This window comes from Hemitrygon akajei, chromosome 5 (assembly GCF_048418815.1).
Source record: "Hemitrygon akajei chromosome 5, sHemAka1.3, whole genome shotgun sequence".
In the NCBI taxonomy this organism is placed as follows: domain Eukaryota; kingdom Metazoa; phylum Chordata; class Chondrichthyes; order Myliobatiformes; family Dasyatidae; genus Hemitrygon; species Hemitrygon akajei.
The window spans coordinates 166,774,789-166,801,504 of NC_133128.1; the positions used below are offsets into that span (position 1 = coordinate 166,774,789).

The following is a 26,716-nucleotide window of genomic DNA, read 5'->3' on the forward strand; positions in this document are numbered from 1 at the left end:
TGTCTTGACCACTTTCTCTGATGGGTCATTCCAGCACTCTCTTCCTTCTGTGCAAAGAAGATACCTCCCAGGTTTCTTTTAAATTACTTCCCTCCTTTGTCTGTTCCTTTTGGTTTTGGACGCCCTGACCATGGGGAAAAGATGAGGGCCATCTACCTTATCCTAACTTCTTATGATTTAATAAGCTTCTATGAGGTTACTCCTCATTCCCCTACAGTCCAGGGAATAAAGATCCAGCATAGCCAGTGGTGCACCATCAATAACTCACGCTGAGACGTAGGAAGCGAGGTATCGGCTTTTATTGACTGGAAGAATGAACAACACTACATCCTGGGGAATGAGGCAGGGCAACAGGCCACAGTCGCCTTTATACAGGGGTCTGTGGGAGGAGCCACAGGAGCAGTCCAGACAGGTATATCTAGTTCACCACAGCCAGCCTCCCCTGTAGCTCAGGCTCTCTAGTCCAAGTAGCATCCTCCCAAATTTCTTCTTCACCTGCTGCATCTTGACAATGTCTTCCCTATAATAGAATGACCAAACCTGTACCGAATACTTCAAGTGCAGCCTCATCAATGACTTGTATAACTGCAGCGTACTGTCCCTACTCCCAAACTTGATGCCCTGACTGACAAAGGCCAGCGTGTTTAATGTCTTCCTCACCACTCTGTCTCCTTGTGTGACCACATTCAGTTCTCTGTCTACTTGTATTCCTGGGTCTCTGTTCCACAACATCACTATATAAACCCTACCTTGGTCTGACAGTCTAAAAACCTCACACTTAACTAAGTTGAAATCCATTTGCCAATCCTCTGTCCATCTCCCTAGCTGATTAAAATCATTACAATTCATTACGACCTGCTTTGCTACAAACAAGATCTCCTAATTTAATATCATTAGTAAACTTGCTAATCGTGCTATGTACATTCATATCTAAAGCATTACATACATAATAAGTACAGAGGTCCCAGTGCTTTCTCCTGGGCACCGCACTATTCACAGGCTTCCAGTGGGAGAATCGACCTTCAACCATCACCCTCTGCTTCCTATCATCAAGCCAATTCTGAATTCCACTTACAAGCTCCCCTTGGATCCCATAAGAGTAAACCTCCATATCTACCTGCCACACGGAACCATTTCAAAGGCCTTACTGATATCAATATCAGCAACATCCATTGCCCTTTCTTCTTGTTTCCCTTTAATTAGCTTTTCAAAAAACTCCAAATGATTAATTAGAATTGACATCTCATGCATAAAGCCATTCCTGATCAGGCCTTGACAATCCAAGTGATGGTAGATCTTGTTCGTCAGAATTCTCTGCTGTAACTTCCCTTTAACTAAGTCAGGCTCACTGGCCTGTAGTTTCCTGGCCCGTTCTTGCTGCCCTTATTGAACAATGGAACATTTGCCACCTTTTGGTGTTCTGGACCATTGTCGGTGGCTTCTGATGAAGCGGCTATCTCTGCAAGGGTCTACAAGGCTTCCCATAATCTCAGGGGATTCACTTGGTCATGCCCTGGGGATTTACCCACATTAATGTGTTTCAAACCTACAAATGCCTATTTCCACATAATATACATATGATACAAGACCTAGCATAAATTTCTTTGGCATCCATGATAACCTCCCTGGTAAACACCAATAGACATTAAAAATCTCAGCCATCTCCTGTAGCTCCATACATAGGTGGCTCTGAAGGTTATTAAGAGGGTATTGGTCCCTCCTGATGGAGGGAGAGAAGTTGGAAAAGGGAAGGGTTCAGTCAGAGTTGTGAAAGAAAGAGCAGAGAAGAAAAAGGCAGAAATTGTGATAGAACTTTTGTGTTCTATATGAGAGGAGTACACAGCAATACTTTCAGCATTGTATTGGATAAAGAGATGAGGGAAGAGTTTGATTAAATTAGAAACAAAAACCAAGCATCCAGTGCCCTGTATTCCACAAGGAGACAGAGATGATTTGGAACCTCACACATGCCCAGACCATTGCCTTTAATGTGAAGTAAGTGAGTGGAGGTTAAAGAAGACTTATGCGAGAACAGGATTAGTCGAGGGAGGGCCATCATGGTGGAGATAGATTGGTTGGGCCTCTGTTTATAGAAAAGAATGATAGGCTTTTGGGTTGTCATGGTGTGGGATGGAGGTGTAGAGGGATTGGCTGTACATGTAAAAGTGCCGACTGAAACCAGGAAACTGGTTTCCTCTGAGGAAGTGTCTTAACCATTGTGAATGTAAGTGGAATGACTTTGAAAGGAGGCAGAGCATTCTGGATAATGCTCATAGGTAACTTGCTCGAAGTTATTTGATTATTTTTCTCACCGGATTAAATTTTTTTGTTGTGAGATTTGAGCAAAAATGCAGTCCCATTTTAATATTATATCTTATTAACATTTGATTTTCTGCCACAGAACAAAAGGACGTTCAGGCTTGGATTTTGTGGTTCGCTGAGAGTAGCTGTTATTATTCATCTCACTAACAGTCACCCAGATTTCCTTTCATCTGGAGTCCATTCCCGTGTAGCGCTCTCTTCAGGGAAATTGTAAAGTCCGAGTGCAGGAGGAAGGATCTGATCAGATTGAGAATCCTCACAGAGATTCTGAGTTCTGAATCGAGCAGTGTGAAATAAGACACAAATGGGATCTAAATGGAAGCAAGCTAAAGGCCGAAATTTCAGATGAGATTGAGAGGAGAAGAAATGAGATGAGATAGAAGAGCCACAGAAAAATTGTGAAATAAAGAATTCTTTGTAAGTCTCAAAGACTAATTTACTTACATGGGATGAAATCGGTATTTGTGAAATCACATTTTCAGGCAAAAGATGTGGTTTTGGCAATAACTAATGCTGGCTACATTCTTTGAAAATGCACCCATTCTTGCATGCTCCATCCCCAAGACCTTTGGCCATGTTTACTGCAGAACCTAGAGGTAAACACACACTAAGTTGTTGAGGATTGTAGAGTACGAGGATATCGCAGACAGTGACTTGTGGGTTTTTTGCATAGATATTAAAATTTGCTGTGAGATTTGTATAATAATGGTAAATAAATATAACTGTTTATTTTGCAATCCTCGGATTCTTGCATCTAGCAGTACTCATTTCTAATTTTGTGTATATGCTTGTATTTTTAAGTTGAAATTTCTAGATTTTCACATGAAATTTGTAAATGAATGTTTGCTGAGATTTTATTGAATGATCTTCATCTTTGCAGGAATGAAACAACAACTGAGTCCTGAACATATTGCTGATGTTATGATGAATTCAGGAGATCTTTACACTTACAGTGATGGGAAAATACTGAGCAGTGAATACCTGGGCTACCAGTTGAATATTGAGAAACAGAAGGTAGGACTGGCACTGTGTGAAGTGTGTAACATTCAGCTGAATTCGGCAGCACAGGCTGAGATTCATTATAATGGGAGGTCTCACTTGAAGAGGATGAAACAAGCCAACAGTCACACACCAATTTCTTCGACTCCGACTACGTTTGTTACAGGCACCAACACAGGTATGTGTGACAATTCAGCGTGAGCTGCTGATGTTATATTTGAAAGCATCCCTTTATCTAACATGGGCAGTTCAATCATTAGTTGTTTTTCTAAGATATTTTAGCTATTGTTCTGTAAATTTTTAGTTTGTTAACTAAGTATTGCATCTGCTTTGCTGTGTGTATCTCTACCACCAAGAGATAACGTGTCTGGAGATGCTGTCAGAGTATTCTCAATGGGTTGTCAGCAGTATAGTCTGTAGAGAATTCTCGGGTGGATATTAAGCTCAGAACCTTGGTAATGATTAAGTGAGTTGCTCGCCTTGGCTTCAAGCATCCCCAGTTTGCAGCTGGGAAATATTGTATCTTCCTTCTGGTTAGAGTCGGGTCTGTACATGTAAGTCTCGATCGTTTTAATAGTTGAGGGTTTCCGGTTTTCATTCACAAAACAATTCAAATATTCCTTAAAGAGTTGCGTAAATAATTCCGAGTCATTTTCCAGTAATTACTTTAGTTCTTTAACAGCCTTATGGCTGACATACAGTGCCCGCGACTTCCTTTATTTGAGGAATTGGGGTGCCATCTGCAGGCTGTGCTACAGAAGAAAACAGAGAAACTAAAGCTTCAGTGTTCAAATATTTAGAAATGACAGATTATTTCTGTAAGTTTTCAATAGATCAGGGTGCACTTGTAGAGAGACACGAGAGTGCAGTTATGCTGCCTGAACCTGTTGTGTATTTCCAGCATTTTTTGTTCTATTTTGAGCATTTGCAGCTTTTTATTCGCACCAAGGTCAGCACGTTTACTTCCAGAAAGGATCGTCATTCTGACTGTGTTTGTGTCTGTGAACATTTTTTTGTCAGAATTACAATTATATTGATTGTAGCAGCAGTGGTGTACTCTGTGACTGAGTAAGTGTGGAAGTCTAGAATTGAGTTATAGCTCGGTTTCAACATCCCTGTATAGATTTTGTGGTCTAGCGTCAGTGCTATAAACTCCCTTGGATATTTTCATGTTAAGTGGCGAGTTTCTGTTCTGATTTTAGAAGTAAGACAAACGCACTGCCTAAATTACAAAGAAATACTTTGAATAGATGTACCAGAAATACGTTGAAGATGATGTTCGGAAATCAGTGTTGATTTTACAGAATTCGAAATTATCTTCCATTTGATTTTTCTATAATCTTTATCATGTTTTCCTCTTTTGTCTTGAAAGCTTACTTCTCTTTATTTTTATTGTTTAATTCTTTTAGGGACTGCAGCATTTTTGTCCTTTCTGTATCTGGAATATTACTGTTTTCCACCCCTGATGGTTGCCTGAGGGTGCACTTCCCTTATCAGGCAGTGATACAGCCAGTCAGGATGCTCTCAATGGTTCCCCTGTAGAAGGTCTTGAGAATTTGGGGGCTCATGCCAAACCTCTTCAGTTACCTGAGGTGGAAGAGACGCTGTTGTGCTCTTTTTGCCACGAAGCTGGTGTGTATAGTCCAGGTGAATTCTTCGGTGATGTGTACACCGAGGAACTTGAAGCTACACACCCTCTCAACTGCAGTCCCATTGATATTGATTGTGGCAAGCCTGGCTCCATTCCTCCTGTAATCTATGATCAGCTCTTTTGGGTTTTTTTTGGACATCAAGGGAGAGAATTCGTCATTGCTATTTCCATCACAGTTTTGTTTTACCAGTCAGTGTTGTCAACCCTGATTGAACACCTAGACCCGGAGGACCGGTGGACCAATCTTTGTCTGGCCTCTACCCTTTGACCTGTTTGGTAGGGTGACCCTACCAAGAACCAAAGATAAAGCGCTGACTCCAGCCAGCATCGCTTTCCAGGTCAATGAGGCATGTGAGCTGCCAAACCATGACAAGGTTGTGGTCCTCTTGGAGGGTTCCAAAGTAAAGTTTCAAATATATATCAGCATCTCATCGGGGTCCTCTATTTCTATCTGTGTAACGTTGCTCAACTTCTGCGAGATTTAACTGTATGGCCAGTAATGAGTCCTTTGGTTCACTTGTCCGTGCCAACTGTGATGCCTGTCTATAGCAGTCCCATTTGCCTGCATCCCTTTAGTCTTTTCCAATGCTTTTCAATACCTGTCCAAATAAATATTGTATTTATATTTCCCTCCAGTAACTTGCAAAGAGCTTGACTCTCAGATCTCCTTTAAATTTCTCCTCTCTCACATTAACCTGTGTATGTCAGATTGGCCTCTCGCATAAGCAGACTTTGATGTGAAACATTAACTCTGTGTGTGTGTGTGTGTGTGTGTGTGTGTGTGTGTGTGTGTGTGTGTGTGTGTGCGTGTGTGCGTGTGTGCGTGTGTGCGTGTGTGCGTGTGTGCGTGTGTGTGCGCGCGCGCGCAAATGCTGACTGACCTGGATTTTAGTATTTATATACCAGCATTCTTAAGCTGCAGTGTTTCATGTTAACTGCTGTAGTTATATATTAAGATTGCCAATAGATTTAAACTCCATCATCAAAGGGGGATTCAGCATTTATATTTGTGCATGTGAAGTCACTATTGATAATGAAAGCTAACTGACCTCTCATCTAGAATCGATGTATAATCCAACACAGATTAAGGCAGTGGTCATTGGTGGAATTCAGTCGGCAAAGAAGTTGTGACATTTTTGTCTTTTCCGTGATTCCAATTTAGAAATTGTAATTTACCAATAGATTGATTTAATATCTCATTTACTTAAACAAAATTTTCATGTTAATAGCAAGAACATGGCTGTTAACAGCTGGAGGCCTGAAAAGAACCTTCTAGGTGGTTTGGTCCCTACCTGAGTTATGTTGATGTAATACTGTGGCAGAACTATTAGTGTTCCTGATTATTATACCAGATAACTGACATCAACTTTGGTATTTGCAATCCTGTGTTATTTCATGCAAAGATTTAACGTTGTCGATACATTCGGCCCTCTTTCACAGGCTGCGTTGTTGCAGCTTTCTCCAGTATCGTCAAGCAATCATCTGAAAGAATGTGGATTTCATTAATTAAGAAAGGACAATGAGAAGTCGGAGCTTGCCATTCAACTCAACCTGCTCCCCCAGTGATCTGGCACTGCTTCATTCCTGTCTTGCACTAAGATTGTACTGCTTAATTTATCAGTATCTTTGCTGTTGTATTCTCTTACGTAAGTTCAAAACCCTGGAATAGATAAAGCCCCTGAAGTTGACAGCAAAACACTTGCGCGGTCCAGGTAATGTTTTGAAAGTAATTTCTTAACACTGGGATTATTAGTAAAATCTAAACAATTTTGAATCAAGTTTACAGAAGAATGGAGTCTTGCAATCACAGCGGTTTCCTTTGCAATTTATTCATTATTATTTCATTAATAAGAATTTAAAATAATAAATAAATCACCAGTTTGAATAAACAGACACATTATAGCATGAATTGAAAAAAAGAAAAATGGATCTAACATGAAAAATAAATTGGTCAAATTTATTAGCCAATTTTATTTTCATATGCACAAGTACCATGAGATTTGAATCAAAATCAGGTTTAATATCACTGGTTTATGCCACGAAATTTGTTGTTATGCAGTAGCAGTACATTGCAATAATAATAAAAACTGTAAATTACAGTAAATATGTATTTATATTTTATGAAGTTAAATTTTGTGCGAAAAGAGAAAAAGTAGTGAGGTAGTGTTCATGAGTTAATTGTCCATTCGGAAGTCTGACGGTGGAGAGGAAGAAGCTCTTCCTGAATCGTTGAGTGCGTGCCTTCAGGCTCCTGTACCACCTCCCAGATGGTAGCAATGAAAAGAGGGCATGTCCTGGCAATGGGGTGGGGGGTCCTCAATGGTGATGCCACCTTTTTGAAGCATCGCTCCTCGAAGATGCCCTGCAGACTTGTTTACAGCAGCATCACAGGCACGTAAGTTCAGACAACGTGCAGAAAAAAGATTGACAGTAAATTAAGAAGACAGTTTAAAATAATACACTAGTGCAAATCAAACATGATCAGAGATCAGTCTGTGATGGTGGAAGTGGTGATCTGTATTGGTCTGTTACCAAGGTAGGATGAGAGCTTTGCAGGTCAGTTCAGGAACCTGATGAGTGAAGGAGAGTATTTGTTCCTAAACCTGGTGGTGTGGGATTTCCAGTTTCTGTACCTTCTTCCCTATGGTAGCAGCAAGAAGAGGACAGGACGCAGAAGGTGAAGATCCTTCACGGTAGATGCTGGCAGTACCTTGCAGATGTTTTCAGTGGTAGGAAGGGCTGTACCTGTGATGGACTGGGCTCTGTCCATTACTCTCTGCAGCCTCTTGCACTCCTGTGCTTTGGAATTGTTGCCCCAGGCCACGATGGAACCAGTCAAGATACTTTCTGTAATGCACCAGTGGAATTACCGTAGATTCCGGATTTTAAGCTGCTACTTTTTTCCCACATTTTGAACAGCTTTGAACTTTGCGGCCTTTAATACGGAGCGGCTAATGCATTATTTTTTTTCATGCCGCCGAAAACATTTTGCCTCGTAACAGTAGACCAATAAAATTGATGAGTAGTTCACAGAGGTCCAATGAAATTGTACGATAAATCAAGCGCACTTTCACAATTAAATTATTGTAAATCAGTCATTTGTACTCACCCTCATCAACATGGAAAACACTCGAAGAAAAGCATTGTGCTGCCTTTATGGCAGTTATTTAGTTTATAATATTTTCGCTTAGTAATTCATTTTCTAGTTAAAGTTAGAAGAGTTTTAACTATATTTGTTTTCTGTACTACATCGCGGGATACTATGACGTCACACCCGGTTTCGCCGCGTCTTGTGGGAAAACGCTGGTTTGCGATAAACGGGAAGGAGGGGGCATTAGACCCGAGCGAAACGCTGCTTTTAAATGCCGTTTGCGATAAACGGGACGGCGGGGGGGAGCGGCGGAGCAAAAACGCTGCTTTTAAGTTAAAGGCGATCAATAACTTTTCCTGGTAGGCTGCAGTATATATATTTTTTACCAGTCGTTAGGAGATATTGGAATGTTGTTCAGTAAAGAAGTATACGCAACGTATATTTAAAAGTAGCCGCGTTACGGGCACGGTTCGAAAAAAAGCATTTGCAATATGTATTTGTTTTTGTTACCATATGGATTTAATTAAAAGTTAAAAAATCCTCACGTGTAATATCTTTCTGTGTAAATATCTCATATTACAACGTGGGACACCTGCGGCCGAAAATCCGGTGCGGCCTTTACAAGTAAAAAATTGATTTTATTTCTAAAATTAGAGCCAGCGGCTTTTAATCAGGTGCGCTCTGTAGTCCGGAATCTACGGTACATTGGGAGAGTATTTGATGATGTGCTGAATGCTTCTATGAAAGTAGAAGTGCTAGTGTATGAGCTGGGTGGAGTTTGGCATAAAAATGAAGCAAATGGAAGTGCACAGTTCACAAAATGTTGGGCAAATTGGCTTACCAGTTTGGGTACTTGTATTAAATTATGGAAAAGATTAAAGCACTTTCATTTTGACTGCGGTTGGGGCCAATGAACTGCTTGAACAGAAATATAAATTAAATACTTTTTATATTAAAATAAATACCTTTTGTGCGGGTTATTTTACTTGTGCTCCTATGTGAATGGGGAAACTTATGTCTTTGTCCTGAGGGATCAACATCAAATTTGAAAGAAATCCCGCTGCTCTTTTAGAAATCTGTCCAATTCTATTATTATTTTCTAAGTGTCCTGTTACATTTCTGTAACAGTCAGTTCTTTCACAAATATTGGTGTCACCTGTAATACCCCATTTTCTCCCTGACTGCTGGCCCTGTCAATGTGAAGTGATGTTAAACTGAGGCTCCCTGTGCTTTCTGGGATACGTACAGTGGATCCTCGGTGCGACTTTGTAAGTTCACTGCTGCTTATCTCAGCTGCCCACGTAAATACTTTATCCATCAAGGATCAATTTTATTTGCCGTTTGCATTTACGTGTATTAGGAACTTACTGTGGTGTGTTGGTCAGGGTGCAACAGGCAAAAACAAACAACAACATTCAACAATTATAAACAGTAAAGAATTGTATAACAAAGTTAGAGTTTAAAGTACAGATATGGAATGTGTACATAAATACCAGCAGGCATTTATAATGTAAACTGCAATATAAAAAGTGGTTTAAAAAATTTACAGTGTAGTACAGAGATGGAGGTAATCTGTAGAGGGGCTGGTGAGGGAACAACTAGATTGATTGATCAGAGTAACAGCCTGGGAGAAGGAACTCTTTAAGATGGCGTGAAGTTTTGTTATAATAGCTCTACAGTGCTTTCCAGAAGGGAGCTTTTGCAAAAGGGGCTTTGTCGGGTGGATTGCGTCTGCAATGATTTTCCTGCCCTCTCCTTTGTCCAAGACACATACAACTCTCCAGTGATGGTAGACTGCAGCCAGTGACCTTTCCTGCTGACCTGACATTTCAACATTATTAAAACTACCTGGCCTTTGTCTACCCGTGCTTTGAGGCAGCTTGCTCTGCCATATTTTCTAGTTCGCCATAGTGACTACATTTCCTCTGAGGTGGAATTTAAGTTTCTCTCTGCAGTGATACTAACTGCAAAGTATGCAAATGAACTGTAGGTGGCAGCATAGGCATTTGATCTGTCATTGTGTTTGGACTACCTACCATGCATATTGAGAACACTGATGTGATTTTTGTCATTATTACTACACAAACTTATATTTTATCACCAGATATTTACTTGTATGACTAAAGTATATTGGAGATTCACTACTCCAATTGCTACCTGTGCCACGTGCAAGTGAGGCAAGGAACAGAAAGATTATAAAGATTAATACGTGGCTGAGAGGATGGTGCAGGAGGGAGGGCTTCAGGTTTGTAGATAATTGGGCTTTGTTCCAGGGAAGGTGGGATCTGTTCCGAGGGGACGGTTTACACCTGAACTGGAGCGGTACTAACATTTTTGCAGGGAAGTTTGCTAGTGCTTCTTGGGGGGATTTAAACTAAATTTGCAGGGGGCAGGGATCCAGAATGTGAGAGAGGATAGCGAGAGGAAGAATAAAGGACAGGTGGGGACTACACGGTTCTGGAATATTAAGTGTGTAGTAGAAAAAGGTGAGGTGGAACAAGTGATAAGGAGGACACATGTACAGAGGGATGGTCTGACGGAACATGGAGTTAAATGTGTTGAAAGAATAAGTAAATTTAGGAAGGACAACAAAATTCTAGGGGCATATAGCCCGATGGGAGTTCGGGGAGCTGGGTTAAGCACAATAGGCAGCAATTCAAACAGAGAGAGGAGAAATGGGCTAAAAATTCTATATCTGAATGCACGGTGTCAGAAATAAGGCGGATGAGCTTGAAGCCCAGGTGCGAATGGGTAACTATGATGTTGTTGGGATAACGGAGACATAGCTGCAGGGAGGTCAGACCTGGGAAATGAATGTACAAGGGTATACGTGCTATCGTAGGGACAGAAGTGTGGGCAGAGGGGGTGGGGTGGCCCTGTTGGTGAGGAATGAGATTCAGTCCTTTGCAAGGGGGGACATAGGATCAGGAGAAGTAGAGTCTGTGTGGATAGAACTGAGGAACAGTAAGGGCAAAAGGACCCAAATAGGTGTTGTCTACAGGCCACCAAACAGTAACATGGATATTGGGTGCAAGTTGAATAGGGAGTTAACATTGGCATGTGGCAAAGGTAATGTCGCAGTAGTTATGGGGGATTTCAACATGCAGGTGAACTGGGAGAATCAGGTTGGTGCTGGACCCCAGGATAGGGAGTTTGTAGAGTGCCTACGGGATGCATTCTTGGAACAGCTTGTAAGAGAGCCGACCAGGGACAAGACTATTCTGGATTTAGTGTTATGTAATTTGATAAGCGATCTTGCAGTAAAGGAGCCATTAGGAGGTAGTGATCATAATATGATAAGTTTTTAATCTGCAATTTGAGAAGGATAAGGGCAGCTCGGAGGTATCAGTGTTGCAGTTGAACAGGGGAAACTATGGAGCTATGAGGGAGGAGCTGGCCAAAGTTGACTGGATGAATAGCCTAGCAGAAAAGACAGTGGAACAGCAATGGCAGGTATTCTTGGGAATAATGCACAAGGTGCAAAATCAGTTCATCCCCCAGAGAAGGAAGGATTCAGAGGGGGGCAAAGGGGCCACAGTGGTTGACAAAGGAAGTCAGGGATTGCATAGCATTGAAAAAAAGGAAGTATGACAGAGCTAAGGTGAGTGGGAGGACAGATGATTGGGAAGTTTTTAAGGAACAACAGAACTTAACTAAAAAGGCAATACGGGGAGAAAAAATGAGGTACGAACGTAAGCTAGCCAGGAATATAAGGGAAGATAGCAAAAGCTTTTTTAGGTATGTGAAGAGAAAGAAGATAGTTAAGAACAATGTTGGGCCCTTGAAGAATGAATTGGGTGAAATTGTTATGGGAAACAGAGAAATGGCAGAAGAATTTAATAAGTACTTTAGATCTGTTTTCACTAAGGAAGACACAAGCAATCTCCCAGATGTATGGATGGGCCAAGGACATAGGGTAACAGAGGAAATGAAACAGATTGACATTAGGAAGGAGACGGTGATGAGAAGGCTGATGGGACTGAAGGCTGACAAATCCTCAGGTCCAGATGGTCTGCATCCTAGGGTACTAAAGGAGGTGGCCCTGGAAATTGCGGATGCATTGGTAATCATTTTCCAATGTTCCTTAGATTCAGGATCAGTTCCTGAGGATTGGAGAATGGCTAATGTTATCCCACTTTTTAAGAAAGGAGGGAGGGAGAAAACAGAGAACTATCGACCTGTCAGCCTGACATCGGTGGTGGGGAAGATGCTGGAGTCCATTATTAAGGATGAAATAGAGGCATATCTAGATAGCAGTGATAGGATTGGGCCGAGCCAGCATGGATTTACCAAGGGTAAATCATGCTTGACTAATCTGTTGGAGTTTTGAGGATGTAACCAGGAAGTTAGACGGAGGAGATCCAGTGGATGTAGTGTACCTCGATTTTCAGAAGGCATTTGATAAGGTCCCACATAGGAGATTGGTGGGTAAAATCAAAGCTCGGGGCATCAGGGGGAAGACATTGACATGGATAGAAAACTGGTTGGCAGATAGAAAGCAAAGGGTAGCGGTGAATGGGTGTTTCTTGGAATGGCAGGTGGTGACTAGTGGGGTGCCACAGGGCTCGGTATTGGGACCACAGCTGTTTACGATTTACATCAATGATTTAGATGAAGGCATTGAGAATAACATCAGCAAATTTGCTGATGATACTAAGCTGGGTGGCAGTGTGATATGTGATGAGGATGTTAGGAGAATTCAGGGTGACTTGGATAGGCTGGGTGAGTGGGCAGATACTTGGCAGATGATGTTTAATGTGAATAAGTGTGAGGTTATCCACTTTGGGAGTAAGAATAGGAAGACAGATTATTATCTGAACGGTGTAGAGTTAGGTAAGGGAGAAATACAAAGAGATCTAGGAGTCCTTGTTCATCAGTCACTGAAGGTGAATGAGCAAGTGCAGCAGGCAGTGAAGAAGGCTAATGGAATGTTGGCCTTTATTACAAAGGGAATTGTGTACAAGAGCAAGGAAATCCTCTTGCATTTGTACAGAGCCCTGGTGAGACCACACCTGGAGTATTGTGTACAGTTTGGTCTCCAGGGTTAAGGAAGGACATCCTGGTTGTAGAGGAAGTGCAGCGTAGATTCACGCGGTTAATTCCTGGGATGTCTGGACTGTCTTACGCAGAGAGGTTAGAGAGACTGGGCTTGTACACACTAGAATTAAGGAGATTGAGAGGGGATCTGATTGAAACATATAAGATTATTAAGGGATTGGACAAGATAGAGGCAGGAAATATGTTCCAGATACTGGGAGAGTCCAGTACCAGAGGGCATGGTTTGAGAATAAGGGGTAGGTCATTTAGGACAGAGTTAAGGAAAAACTTCTTCTCCCAGAGAGTTGTGGGGGTCTGGAATGCACTGCCTCGGAAGGTAGTGGAGGCCAATTCTCTGGATGCTTTCAAGAAGGAGCTAGATAGGTATCTTATGGATAGGGGAATCAAGGGATATGGGGACAAGGCAGGAACCGGGTATTGATAGGAATTGATCAGCCATGATCTCAAAATGGCGGTGCAGGCTCGAAGGGCCGAATGGTCTACTTCTGCACCTATTGTCTATTGTCTATAAAATATTATCTGATTTGGATGTGAATTAGATTTTTTTTAAATTTATATACGGATTAATGACCTCCAAATTCTGACATTGAGTAACATATGACCTTTGGATCATCCACTCATGATAGTAAAGAATTTTCTTAGTGCATGTAGTAATGTGCGACACCCTTAAATATGAATTTAACATAGAGACAATTCAAAAAATGCCAAGTTAATCATATTTTAGAAGTGATGATCCACTTAATTGAAAACAGCATTGACCAGAACGATGCAGTTGTAAGGATGGCAAACTGTCAACAATTGTTGACGTGAACTCTGGAAACCATCCAACATCAGGTATCTGCAGGCATGGAAATTCAGGGTTTGCTGTCATTGTTAATCCAATTCTGCTGCATGAGTACTGAGCCAATATTACTGCTAAATCATCTCACTGGTGCCTGCACGCTCAATTTTTGTGCGCTATCGAACACTGTCAGATAGGCCAAAAGACCATAAGGTATAGGAGCAGAATTAGGCCATTTGGCCCATCGAGTCTGCTCCACCATTTCATCATGGCTGGTTCATTACCCTCTCAAACAGATTCTCCTGCCTTCTCCCTGTAAACTTCATGCCCTGACAAATCAAGAACCTATCAACCTCTGCCTTAAATACACCAAATGACCTGGCCTGCACAGCAATATGTGGCAATGAATTCCACAGATGCACCACTCTCTGTTTAAAGAAATTCCTCTTCATCTCCATTCTAAATGGACATCCCTCTAATTTGAAACTGTGCCCCCTGGTTCTAGGCTCTCCCACCATAGGAAACATCCTCTCCACTCTATTTAGGCCTTTCAACTTGGCTAGGTTTCAATGAGATCCCCCCCCCCGCCCCCATTCTTCTAAATTCCAGCGAGTCCAGGCCCTGAGCCATCAATCAGTCCTCATACAATAAACTTTTCATTTCTGCAATCATTCCCATGAACCTCCTTTGAACCCTCTCCAACATCAGCACGTTGTTTCTGAAATAAGGGGCCCAAAACTGCTCATAATACTTCAAGTGAGGCCTCACTAGTGCCTTATAAATCCTTAGCATTACATCTGTGCTTTTATATTCTAGTCCTCTTGCAATTAATGCTAACATTGCATTTGCCTTCCTCACCACCGACTCAAGCTACAAGTTAACCTTTAGGGTTAACTTGGACTGCACGAGGACTTCCAAGTCCCCTTGCACCTCAGATTTTAAATTTTCACCCTGTTTAGAAAACAGTCTATGCTTTTGTTTCTCCTACCAAAGTGCACAACCATGCATTTCCTGACACTGTATTCATCTGCCACTTCTTTGCCCATTCTCCTCATCTGTCTAAGATGTCCAAGATGAATACAGTCGGCCCTCCTTATCCGCGGATTCAACCAACCGTGGATCGGGAAAACCCGGAAGTTCTCTCTCCAGCATTCATTGCTTGAGCATGTACAGACTATTTTTTCTTGTCATTATTCCCTAAACAATGCAGTATTACAACTATTTACATAGCATTTACACTGTATTAGGTATTACAAGTAATCTAGAAATGACTTAAAAGTACAGGCAGTCCCCGGGTTATGAATGAGTTCCATTCCTGAGTTCGTTTTTAAGTCGGATTTGAAGTTGGAGCAGGTACATCCGGTATTATTTAGCGTCAGTTAGTCAAACGTTTTTCTTAGTATATAGTACATATTTTACATTTCTATGCATATAAAACACTTAAGAAACATACGTATTTCAATAATTTAACCACTGCTTTGCTTAGTAATAATTGTAGCTTTCATTGGGGTAGGGCCTTTCACATGCTCCATTAAAATTATTCAGATCGTTGACCGACTGTAGCCTAACGCTTTTCCAATGACGATGGCGTTTCACCTCTTTCCAATCGCTTTATTACTTCCACCTTATTTTCAATCGCGATCGTGATTATTTTCATGAACAGAAACACTGCGGATTCAGAACTGCATCGCCAGGTCCTAATGTCCACCGCACGGAGACTTAAATAAAGTCCGGGGTTCCACTGGGTCCTAAAGACCACGGTACTGATACATGTTAAATAAGGGACTTGAGCAACAGCGAATTTTGGTATCCGCGGGGGGTCCTAGAACCAATCCCCCGCGGATAAGGAGGGCCGACTGTACTTCAAACTCTCAATACATGAATAAAACTATTTATTTTTTAAAGTTTATGATTTTTCAGCTTGGCAATTAATCACATATACATGTCCCAATCTGTTTCTCTAAGTGCAAAATAATATCAAAATTTAGAAGTTCAAACATTTCACTTCTTGGTTTGCTGTCTTTGAGAATGTTTTTTTAAACCTGTTCACAAGCCAGGAGGACAAGTGATGTGGTCCTATGCCATCAGCTGCCTTCAATGGTTGAGGCTGGAAGGTTGGTAGGTGCTTTTGGAATAGCTTTAGTGGGTGACAGCTCACTATAAAGTGGGTAGCGATGCAGTGGTGACGGTAGAGGTTGGAATACCAAAGATAATGAGTGAGCCTACATTTTAAGTCACCTGGATTTTTGTTGAACTTTCTCAGTTGTTGGAACTGCATTTATTTAGGTAAGTGGAAAGTATTTCGCTGTGCTACTGATTTACAAATGGTGCTACAAGGTGACTCACTCAAAGCGGGGTACCTGCTTTTGGAACCACAGAATTTACGCAGTTAGCTCAGTTGAATTTCTGGTCAATGATGGCCTGAAAGTGTGATGGTGAGGAACTCGCCCTTTGAATATCAAAAGTAGGTGACTGTACGCTCTTTTTTTGGAATGGCCATTGTCTGGCAGTTGTATGGCACGAATTGTAAATTCTTATGCTGCAGAACTTGGGTATTCATCTTGAAAAGGCTGTCAAAAAACTAGTTTTCAGAGACTAAGTATTTGACCTCTTGTTTAAGCCCCATTGAGACTCTCCCCCTTTCCTCATCTAACTCTATCGGCATATCCACCTCTCTTTTTACTCCTCTTCACTACATTTAGTATGCCATCCAGTTCTGAACTCCTTAGCTGAAGCACTCACAGTATACCTGTTCTGTCAAAGTACTCACAATTGTCCAGATTTCTGTTGGGTGGCTCATCGGTCTTGACAAGAGAAAAGAGACACAAACTGTTCATTCTGTCCTGAAAGTTAGAACATATCATATCCAGTATCATCCTCCTCAATCTCTTGACAACCCTCTCAGTCCCTTCTGTATATATTTTATAATGTGGTGGCTTGAAGTACACAATCTTATCTACCCTGTGCATTTGAAATAGAAACTCGTTAAAGTCCTATCCCTTTTAAAACCTGTGCCCTAGTCGCTCTTCAGATGTCTTACTAATTTACATAGTTAATTTTAGTGAATTGTGTACTTCCGTTCTGAGATCCCTTTGCCTTATTACCCAGTCAAATTAATTCTCAAATAAGATTTCTGTTTTCTTTTTATTAAATGATACAGGATTTATGAAATTCTGCTTCATATCATGTGCTCCTGCACATTGAATGCACTGAACCAAAGGCTACACTTGTACAGTCAATCTACCAAACAGATTTACTGGTGCAGTATTGGTATTTCAACAACTGTTCAATTTCTAAACTTCTTTTTAGTATGTTTACTCTTCCTGGCAATTTTTAATCAAATGGTCAGGTTTGATTCTGCTGAAGACAACATTCAATGTTATTGTGATTTTAATGGATTCCGTGGAGTTGGAACGATTTGTTTAGATTGGAGCTGGTTCAGGCTGGTCTATATCTTCATGTGTAAACAAGCAAGTAATAATAGTGACCTAATACCCCAGTTTTTTGGGTGTGCGATATTTTTGTTCATCCTCCCTGAAGGCATATCAAGTTAATACAAGATGAGACAGGTATTGATTTGAACTGCTAAGCTCATATTTCACACTGCCGTGAAGTTACAGTAATTAAAGTAGTTTGAGGTTTGTTTTGTTGAACAGTACTTCAGTGCTAATCATTAAATTGCAACCATCTTCTGTTATTCCTGTACATTGTGACCTATTGAGTCTGCATTTCCTGAGGCCATTCTGCTTGAGCGGATTGGACTGCTGGATTGGCATCAGGGTATCTTGACTTTTTGTTTCCCCTCTCTCTTCTTCACAGACCGAGATCAAAGACTTTCCCAACACATTATCTATAAGTGGTTTTCTGATTACCCACTGTTTATTATTCAGTCTCAGGTGTCTGGGAACAACTTCTGTTTGGCATAATAACAAAAAAGTTGTACTTGTGAAACCCATGGCACCAAGGAAATATATAACAGTAAAAAAACTTTTACTGTTTTAAAGGAAGAAAGCAGCTGAAAGCTGGAGAAGTATAATCAATTAATTTAATAGCTTGGGGCCTTCGCAGTTAAATACATAACCAACCATAATGTAAAGATTAAAATTGGAACTGACTAGACAACAGAATTGACGGAATGTGGTTACCACAGAGATTGGTAGAAGTGGAAGAGATTGCAGTAAGGGGGATGTTGAGGTTGCAAAGAGATCGGGGGGAAAAAAATTTAAAAATCAAGTTGTTCCTTAACTAGGAGTCTATATCTATGAGGGAAGAACATATCAGGTTGATGGATTAATGGTATGGTGTGAATAAGGATGTGAGCAGCAGATTTTGGAGAATTATGAAAGAGTTTGTGGAAGTTAGGAGCTGGCCAAGAGTTCCTCAGATAATTCAAGTCTAAAGGTAACCTAGGCAGGGCTGCAGATTTTGGCAATGGGTGAGCTGTGACATACGTAGATGTGGGAGAGGTTAGAATGGAGGAAATCGGCAGCCATAAATTCCTGAATATTTACTGAGTTTCATAGTAACAAGGATAGGATTTAACTAAAAATCGAGATTGTTAATGCCATTTACTGTACACAAGTGCAAAGGAGAACAAAATAATTGTTGCTCCAGATCCGACGCAGCACAAAAATACCCACAAAAGATAAAAAACATTCTGAAAACACAATAAATATAAATACATTAAATGTCTTGTATACGTAGATTGCTTGTATGTCCATAAAGCGACGCTAGGCTGTACGTAAGGTGACTGAGAGGAAATAATAAAGTAGTGCTGGGGTTAGTGGGTGGAGCTTTACTGCCTGGGACAAGTAACATTTTGAGTCCGGTGGTCCTGGTGTGGTTGCTACATTGCCTCCTCCCTGATGGGAATGGAACAAGCAGGATTGGAGGGATCTTTCATGATGTTACTGCCCCTTTACAGGCACCTTTCTGTATCTGTCCTTGATGGTGGCTAGGCTGATGCCAGTGATGCATTGAGTAGTTTTGCCCACCTGTCACAGAGCCTTCCTGTGTACTGTAGTGCAGTTTCTGTACCAAACAATGGTGCAGCTTATCAGGATTCTGTACAACACCGTGAGTGTGGATGTTTATGGAGTATGGACTTGTCAGTCTCCTCATATAGTAGAGGATTTGGTGAGCTTTCCTGACTGTGTAGGATGTGTTCTGGGACTGTGTATATGATGTGAATTCCCAGGAATTTGAAACTCTTTGCAGTTTCCACTGTTGTGCCGCCAATATAAAGGGAGGTGTGAGTTCTCTCGAAGTCAATAACCATCTCCTTCATCTTGTTGACATTGAGGAAGAGGTTATTTGCCTGGCACCAGGCCTCGAGCTCTTCCACCTCCTCTCCGTAGTTAATCTCATCATTATTAATAATGAGCTCTGCCACTGTTGAGTCATCGATGTGATTGCTCGGATGTTTTGCTGTGCAGTCACGTGTGAGCAGCGTGTACGTCAATAGGCTCAGCCCATAGTCCTGGGGGGGGGACACCCACGCTGAGGATGATGGGAAGGGAGGGGTTGTTGTGCATCCTGAATATATGTTGCACAACAACAATTGCACAGTGGTGTATTTAGACCGAGGAGTAGGAGTTTGTTCATCAAGGTCTGTGGGACGATAGTGTTGAATGCCGAACTGAAATCCAGAAACAGCATTCTGACATAGATGTCCTTGTTTTCCAGGTGTGTCAGGGACCAGGTGCATGGCATCTGCCGCAGAGCAGTTCTGTCGCTAAGCATATTGGTAAATGCCCAATGCGTTAGGGTGAGGGTTAGGAAAGGAGATTTGATATGTGCCATTATCAGCCATTCAAAGCACTTCATAATGATTGTTGTCAGTGACCCCAGGCGGTAGCCATTTAGGTGTAGAGTTCTTTAGTATAGGGATAATGGTGGCTGATTTGAAGCATGTGAGAACAGGCTGGATGAGTGAAGTGTTGAAGACGTTATCAGTGAGCTGGTGTGCACACTCACTGAGGACTCGGCCTGGGATGTTGTCTGGCCCGGCTGCCTTGTGGGGTTGACTCTCCGCAGAGTCCTCCTCACATCTGTTGCCTTTAAAGACGGTGGCTGCTCACCTGAGCGGAGTGTAGCTTTCATGGCTGGCATTGTGTTGCATACCTCAAGGCGTGCAAAAAGGTTGGTTAGAGCATCAGGGAGGGAGGAACACTGGTACAGTGGACATTGTTTTTCCTTGTGTAGTCGGTAACGCCCTTTGTGTCCAGCCACGTACGCCTGGGATCATTATCGGTGTTCCGGAATTCTCTGTGCATCAGCAGTCTTTGACTTATTGATGCCGAAGATGAGGATTCTCCTGTTTGTCTGAGAGCTGCTCTGTGATGAGAGTTGAAGGCAGCATCCCAGGCTTTTGGTGAGGGGTGCACTCGTTCAGCCAGGGCTGCTGATTGGGGTGTGAGATAACCATTTTTGGAGTACCAATTTTGTAAACACACTCACAGATGTAGCCAGAGACAGATGAACTATGTTCCTCAAAGGACAGTGTCTTCTCCGTTTATGGTGGCCTCCTTGAACATCTGCCAGTTTGTCCATTCGAAGCAATCCCGAAGCACGAGGATTGCCTCATTAGGCCATACAGTAATGGTCCTGTTGACTGGCTTCTCCATTTTCAGCAGTGGTTGGTATGCTGGGATTAATACTATGGAGATGTGGTCAGAGGCTAAGATGAGGGCGTAGGATGGCTTTGTAAGTACTGAGTCTGCCTGTATAAACATGGTCCATGTGTTTGTTCCCCGTGTGTCCATGGTGATGTGTTGGGGGAGTTTAGTAAAGATACCCTGTAGCCACCTGCAGTTATGAGGAGACCGTCCCGATGCTTGTTTTGGAGAAATCTGATGATACTGTAAAGCTCTCCCAGTGTGTCCTTGGCATTTGAGCTCGGGGAGGAGGTAGACAGCAGTGATGAACACAACGGTAAACACTCTGAACGGGTAATGCGGCCGACATTTAACCATAAGATGCTCAATTTCCTCAGAGCAGTGACTGCTAACTGCAGATGAGTTTGTGCACCAACAGGTTGCACCTTCTTTAGATTTCTCTGACAGGGAGTTCCTGTCTGCACGGAACAGAGTCCCTGAAGAAGGTGGCAGAGTTTGTCATCAAAACGTCGGTACCTGGCTGGAACCCCAAGAAGAGTTTATTCATAATAATGTAGGAACTTCCTCAGTGAATCAGCAATCTAAGGACTTTATGGACCCATATAAGTCACATGGAAAATTTTGCTAAATTCAAAAGAAATTGCATCTGTGAATCCACCTGGGAGATTTTCTTGTTTAAATGAATTCATTTTCAAAAAAGTGTAAATCATACAAAGGAAAGAATAAATTAAACAAGTGCTGCAATGTGTTTGGGATTTGCTTTTTGTCACAGCCCTGTTAACGTTTAATGTTGGGAAGGAATGATAGACAGGTGCCGAGACTCAGTTTGACTGTAGTGGGAAGATGACTTCCTCCAAGGAAGTAATCATTCCTTCCGAAATGTAAGTTTTTATTGTGTTAAAGCTAAAATGCAATACTGACCAATTACAGAAGACGCATGAATGCATGTGCAGTTGTGGTGAACTAGATATACCTGTCTGACTGCTCCTGTGGCTCCTCCCACAGACCCTGCTGGCTGCTCCTGTGGCTCCTCCCACAGACCCCTGTATAAAGGCGACTGTGGTCTGCTGCTCTCCCTCATTTTCCCCAGGATGTAGTGTTGTTTGTTCTTCCAGTCAATAAAAGCCGATATCTCACTTCCTAAGTCTCAGCGTGAGTTATTGATGGTGCATCAGCAGTAAAACACCGTTAATCCAGCAGGTTTGTGTTGTAGTGGCAGAATTTCCAGCTTTTTGCATGTTATACATATTATCCCTAAACATATCTGGAATTCATATTTAATACTGCACAGTATTATAATATGCCTCGCAGTGAATCCAGTAACTTAAAGGCAGTTTGGGAAATGGTGTCCTGGTGAGTTGAAAGGGAGCATGGGAAACAGGGCCTCAGTGTTTTAAAGAGCTGTGATGGAATCTTAAGTTTTATTCATTATGGACTGTGCCTTAAAGAACCATGTCTGTGTGAGAGAGAGAGAGAGAGAAGGACGAGCGACAGCGGAAGATTGGCTGCAGCGCAAGCAGCTTGTTACAGAGAGAGAGAGAGAGAGAGAGAGAGAGAGAGAGAGAGGAGGAGGAGCTATATGATGGACAGCTGGTGTCCAGCGATGGTATTTAAACGAGCGTCACTGCTTGTTTCGCAGGACACGAAGGCTGGGTGGTGGAAATTGCCACTGAACTAATGGACGCTGGCTTTCTGAGACACCGCTCCCTGAAGATGTCCTGGGTACTTTGTAGGCTAGTACCCAAGATGGAGCTGACTAGATTTACAACCTTCTGCAGCTTCTTTTGGTCCCGTGCAGTAGCCACTCCATACCAGACAGTGATGCAGCCAGTCAGAATGCTCTCCTCGGTATATCTATAGAAGTTTTTGAGTGTATTTGTTGACATACCAAATCTCTTAAAACTCTTAATGAAGTATACTCACTGTCTTGCCTTCTTTATAACTACATCAATATAGTAGGACCAGGTTAGATCCTCAGAGATCTTGACACCCAGAAATTTGAAACTGCTCACTCTCTGCACTTCTGACCCCTCTATGAGGATTGGCATACATTCCTTCATCTTACCTTTCCTGAAGTCCACAATTAGCTCTTTCGTCTTACTGATTTTAAGTGCAAGGTTATTGCTGCAACACCATTCAACTAGTTGGCATTTCTCACTCCTGTACATCCTCTTGACTCCATCTGAAATTCAACCAACAATGGTTGTATCATCAGCAATTTTATAGATGGTATTTGAGCTATGCCTAGCCACACAGTCATGGGTTTAGAGAGAGTAGCAAACATCATGAAATCTGTTGTTAATGCGGCATCAGTACATATAAATAACAATAAGTAAAATGTTTACATTTTAAATTAAGTAAGTAGTGCAAAAAGAGAGCAAAAAATAGTGAGGTTGTGTTTATGGGTTCATTGTCCACTCAGAAATCTGCTGGCAGAGGGGAAGAAGCAACGAGTATGTGTCTTCAGACTCTTGTACCACCTCCTTGGTGGAACCAGTGAAAAGAGGGCATACCTGTGTGGTGGGGGTTCTTAATGCCGGATGCCACCTTTTTGAGGCATCGCCTTTTGAAGATGTTCTCGATACTGGGGAGGCGAGTGCCCATGATGGAGCTGGCTGAGTTTGTAACTTTCTGCAGCTTTTTCCCAATCCTGCGCAGTGGCCCCTCCATACCAGATGGTGATGCAACCAGTTAGAATGCTCTCCACTGTGTATCTGTAGAAACTTGCAAGTGTCTTTGGTGACATTCTAAGTCTCCTCAAAATCCAATTGGAATATAGTCACTGTTGTGCCTTCTTTATAATTGCATCAATATTTTGGGCCCAGGATAGAGCATCAGAGATGTCAACAGCCAGGAATTCCAGGAACTTGAAACTGTTCACCCTTTCCACTGCTGATCCCTCGATGAGTTAGATATGGCCCTTGTGGCTAAAGGGATCAGGGGGTATGGAGAGAAGGCAGGTACAGGGTTCTGAGTTGGATGATCAGCCATGATCATACTGAATGGTGGTGCAGGCTTGAAGGGCCGAATGGCCTACTCCTGCACCTATTTTCTATGTTTCTATGTTTTCTATGATTGGTGTGCATTCCCTCGACTCCCTCTTCCTGAAGTCCACAATCAATTCCTTTCTCCTACTGACATTGTGCAAGGTTGTTGCCTCAATACCACTCAAATAGCTGATCTATCTCCCTTCTGTACGCCTCCTCATCACCATCTGAAGTTCAGCCAACAGCGGCTGCATCATCGGCAAGTTTATAGATAGCATTTGAGCTGTGCCCAGCCACACAGTCGTGGGTGCAGAGGGAGTAGAGCAGCAGGCTAAGCACATATCCCGGAAGTGCAGCTGTTTTGATTGCCAGTGAGGACAAGATGTTATTAACAGTCTGCCCTGTAGATTCTGATGTTTTAATCCAAAGTTCTCTTAGAAGTCAGGAAACAGGCTCAAAAATTGTTACTTTGTGATCATTTTTTAAAGAGACCATAAAACAAAGGGAAGTTGTAACAAACAGTGAGAGGGGTCTATTAGTTGAAGAAGAGTGAGAAACTATGTAACATGGCACCTAGCATAAAACAGCTATTTTTATACTATTCAGATACTATTCAAAATCCATACCGATCTGTAGGTAAGAGACAACCAATTTGAAAGTACTCATGTGAATACTGCAATACCATATTAGCCAATAAGAAAGCACTTAGCAACTTCATGCAGATCAAAGAAACCTGCAGTCTTCCAGAATTACACTTTGTATAGCCACTATAGGCTGTTAAACTATTTTACATATAAGAACTACTTAAAATGCAAGTATATAATTAATTGTTAAACTGCAAAGAAAATAACAATTAAATAGTCTAATAAGAATTAAACAATCAGATCCACCAGCACTGACTGTGGTCTCCCGATAAAGAAGTTAAGGATTCAGCTGCAGAGGGAGGTTCAGAGGCCCAGGGTTTGGAGCTTGTTAATTAGATCTGGGAGTACGATGGTGTTGAATGCTGAGCTGTAATCAACAAACAGCGGTCTGATGTCGGTTTGCTGACACAACTATTGCCCGGGTGATCGGAGGCTGAGTTGAGAGCCGTAGACTTTTCGGCGAATTGCAGTTGGTGCCGGCTCGTGCTTGGGCAGGAGTTGATTCTGGTCATGACCAACCCCTCAAAGCACTTCGTCATAGTAGATCTGAGTGCAACTGGGTGATAGTTGTAGAGGCAGCTCACCCTGCTCTTCTTGGGCACTGGTATTACAATATTACTGCAGGCTCAATTTAAAAAAATGATTTGGCATTGCAGTGATTATAATTTTTGAAAATGAGATTGTGTATACAGATAATTCATTAGTTATCATTTCAAATTATGTTATACAGTACAATAGATTTTTTTTTGCTGACTCATTTTCAGCCAATGCAATATTAGTGGAATTGAGTATTCAGCTTCAACTAATTACTCACAAAGAAAGCAATTCAATTTCTACTGTTATTTTGCTTTTTTGAAAAGTCCAAAAATAGTCACAGAGCCTGAAGTTTATTTTATGCAGTGCATTCATTTGCAAGCGAGTCTCAGCAAATTAAATCAGAACCACTGGATCGCAGATAATGACCTTAAAGCAATAATTAGCCTGCCAATGATGAGTATTGAGCTTGATGTTCTCAAAATTGTTTCCTGTCGTCAATAAAAATGCATTGTTTTAATAATTATAGTTCCATTTTATTTGTAATGCGGCAAACACTTCAATTCAGTGAAATCAAAATTCCAAGTTGTTGAGGCTCCATGACTGAATAAGATTGCACAAAGGATTCAAATAATTATGGTGTCAAACACACAAAATTAACAGTCATAATTTACTGCATTTTAAATAAGGAAGCCATTTTCACTTGTTATTTGAAACCTGTAGTAATTAACTTATTATTAAACTGTAGCAATGAACAATCTACTACTGGAAGAAAGTGGGTCAAATAGCATCTGTGGAGGGAGAAGAAATGTTGACATTTCAGGTTGAAACTGCTGCGTTCCTCAACAGTTTTTGTTTGTTGCTTCAGATTTCAGCATCTGCTGTCTCTTGTGAGTCTATTACTAAACCCTTGTGTGTTCATATAAATGAGGAAAGACATTAGTATCTGGTTGCTTTTAACAAGATAGTAATAATTTATCTGGATAAATTGTCAGTCTGTCTCTCTCTCCAAAAGGTGCTTCAGTACTGCTCTAGAATGTAAGCTTACAAGTTAAAAACCTTTTTCCTTTTTGCCTCCTCTTTGTCATTTCTACAATCCTCGTGGAAATTATCGGTCAGGACCTAATTATTGGTCAAACTGCTAGTTGAACTGAGTGCAAGATCAAAGTCAGTTTCCGATGTAAGTAGTGAATGATCTGAACATCCGTGAGTTCTGCTGCTGGACTCCTTGGGGAATCCAGAAGTGAAAATCATTGCTGCATAAGTATGGACCTTCTGTGTTTAACTATTACGTACAAAAGTTGCAGACAGGGAAATGAAAGAAGCTTATTCAAAACTACAATATTTTCCAGGAAAATCAGTACCATTAATGTTTCATAATTTTGGAAATAAAGTGTAGAGTGTAACAACTTGTGTTTTTAAAGTGGCAGGTATTCATGGAATAAGGCCTTCCCATCTTGAACACAGTACTGAAAACAACACAATCCATCACATACGTTGGAAAGAGCACTTCAGTGGAAGTATGATTTCTCTGCAGAACAATAAAATTTAACTCTGCATTTGAAGCTTCACTTTAGTTAACTTAAATGTTTTCCCTTAAATGTTCTAAATTAAATAGTTTTCCCTTAAAAAGTCACACAAAGGAATCTGTAGAATAAGACATTGCGTTATAACTGGTTCAATGAATTCTCATTAACATTCAGGACAAGAGCATGTGTTAGATCTACTTGCCTCTAAAACTACATTTTACAATTTGTACTCATTGACAACAGGCCTTTTCTTCATTTTATTTGCTTATCTGTCATGTCTAATGATATCAGATGTGGGTTTGGTTTGTCTGAGAAAAACCAATTACCCTGATTTTCTGCACTCCTTAGAATAATAACTCATCAGCTTTGGATTTGTCATCCCTTCTTTGCTAGAGTGCCAGTTAAATTATGGAAGTGTAGAGCACTGATTTCCTTCTGTCTCAGCTGTTTATCATTGAAAAGGGATGTGCTATTTTTAGCAACGATACAATGTTCTTAGATGA

The 26,716-nt window shown here is 41.4% G+C and overlaps 1 protein-coding gene across 5 annotated transcripts in view; it reads left to right on the forward strand.

Moving 5' to 3' along the window:
- znf385b (zinc finger protein 385B) overlaps positions 1 to 26,716 on the forward strand; it is a 406,157-nt gene that overhangs the window by 86,231 nt on the left and 293,210 nt on the right. For 3 of the 5 annotated variants that reach the window (XM_073047095.1, XM_073047096.1, XM_073047094.1), the window contains exon 3: positions 3,203 to 3,499. The exons of 1 other annotated variant lie outside the window; for it this stretch is intronic. In XM_073047095.1, the coding sequence (XP_072903196.1) occupies positions 3,205 to 3,499 (295 nt within the window). In that variant the 5' untranslated portion in view covers positions 3,203 to 3,204. Of the gene's footprint in view, positions 1 to 2,637; positions 2,740 to 3,202; positions 3,500 to 26,716 lie in introns of those variants that run through there. One more of the 5 variants, XM_073047097.1, reaches the window with a different exon arrangement.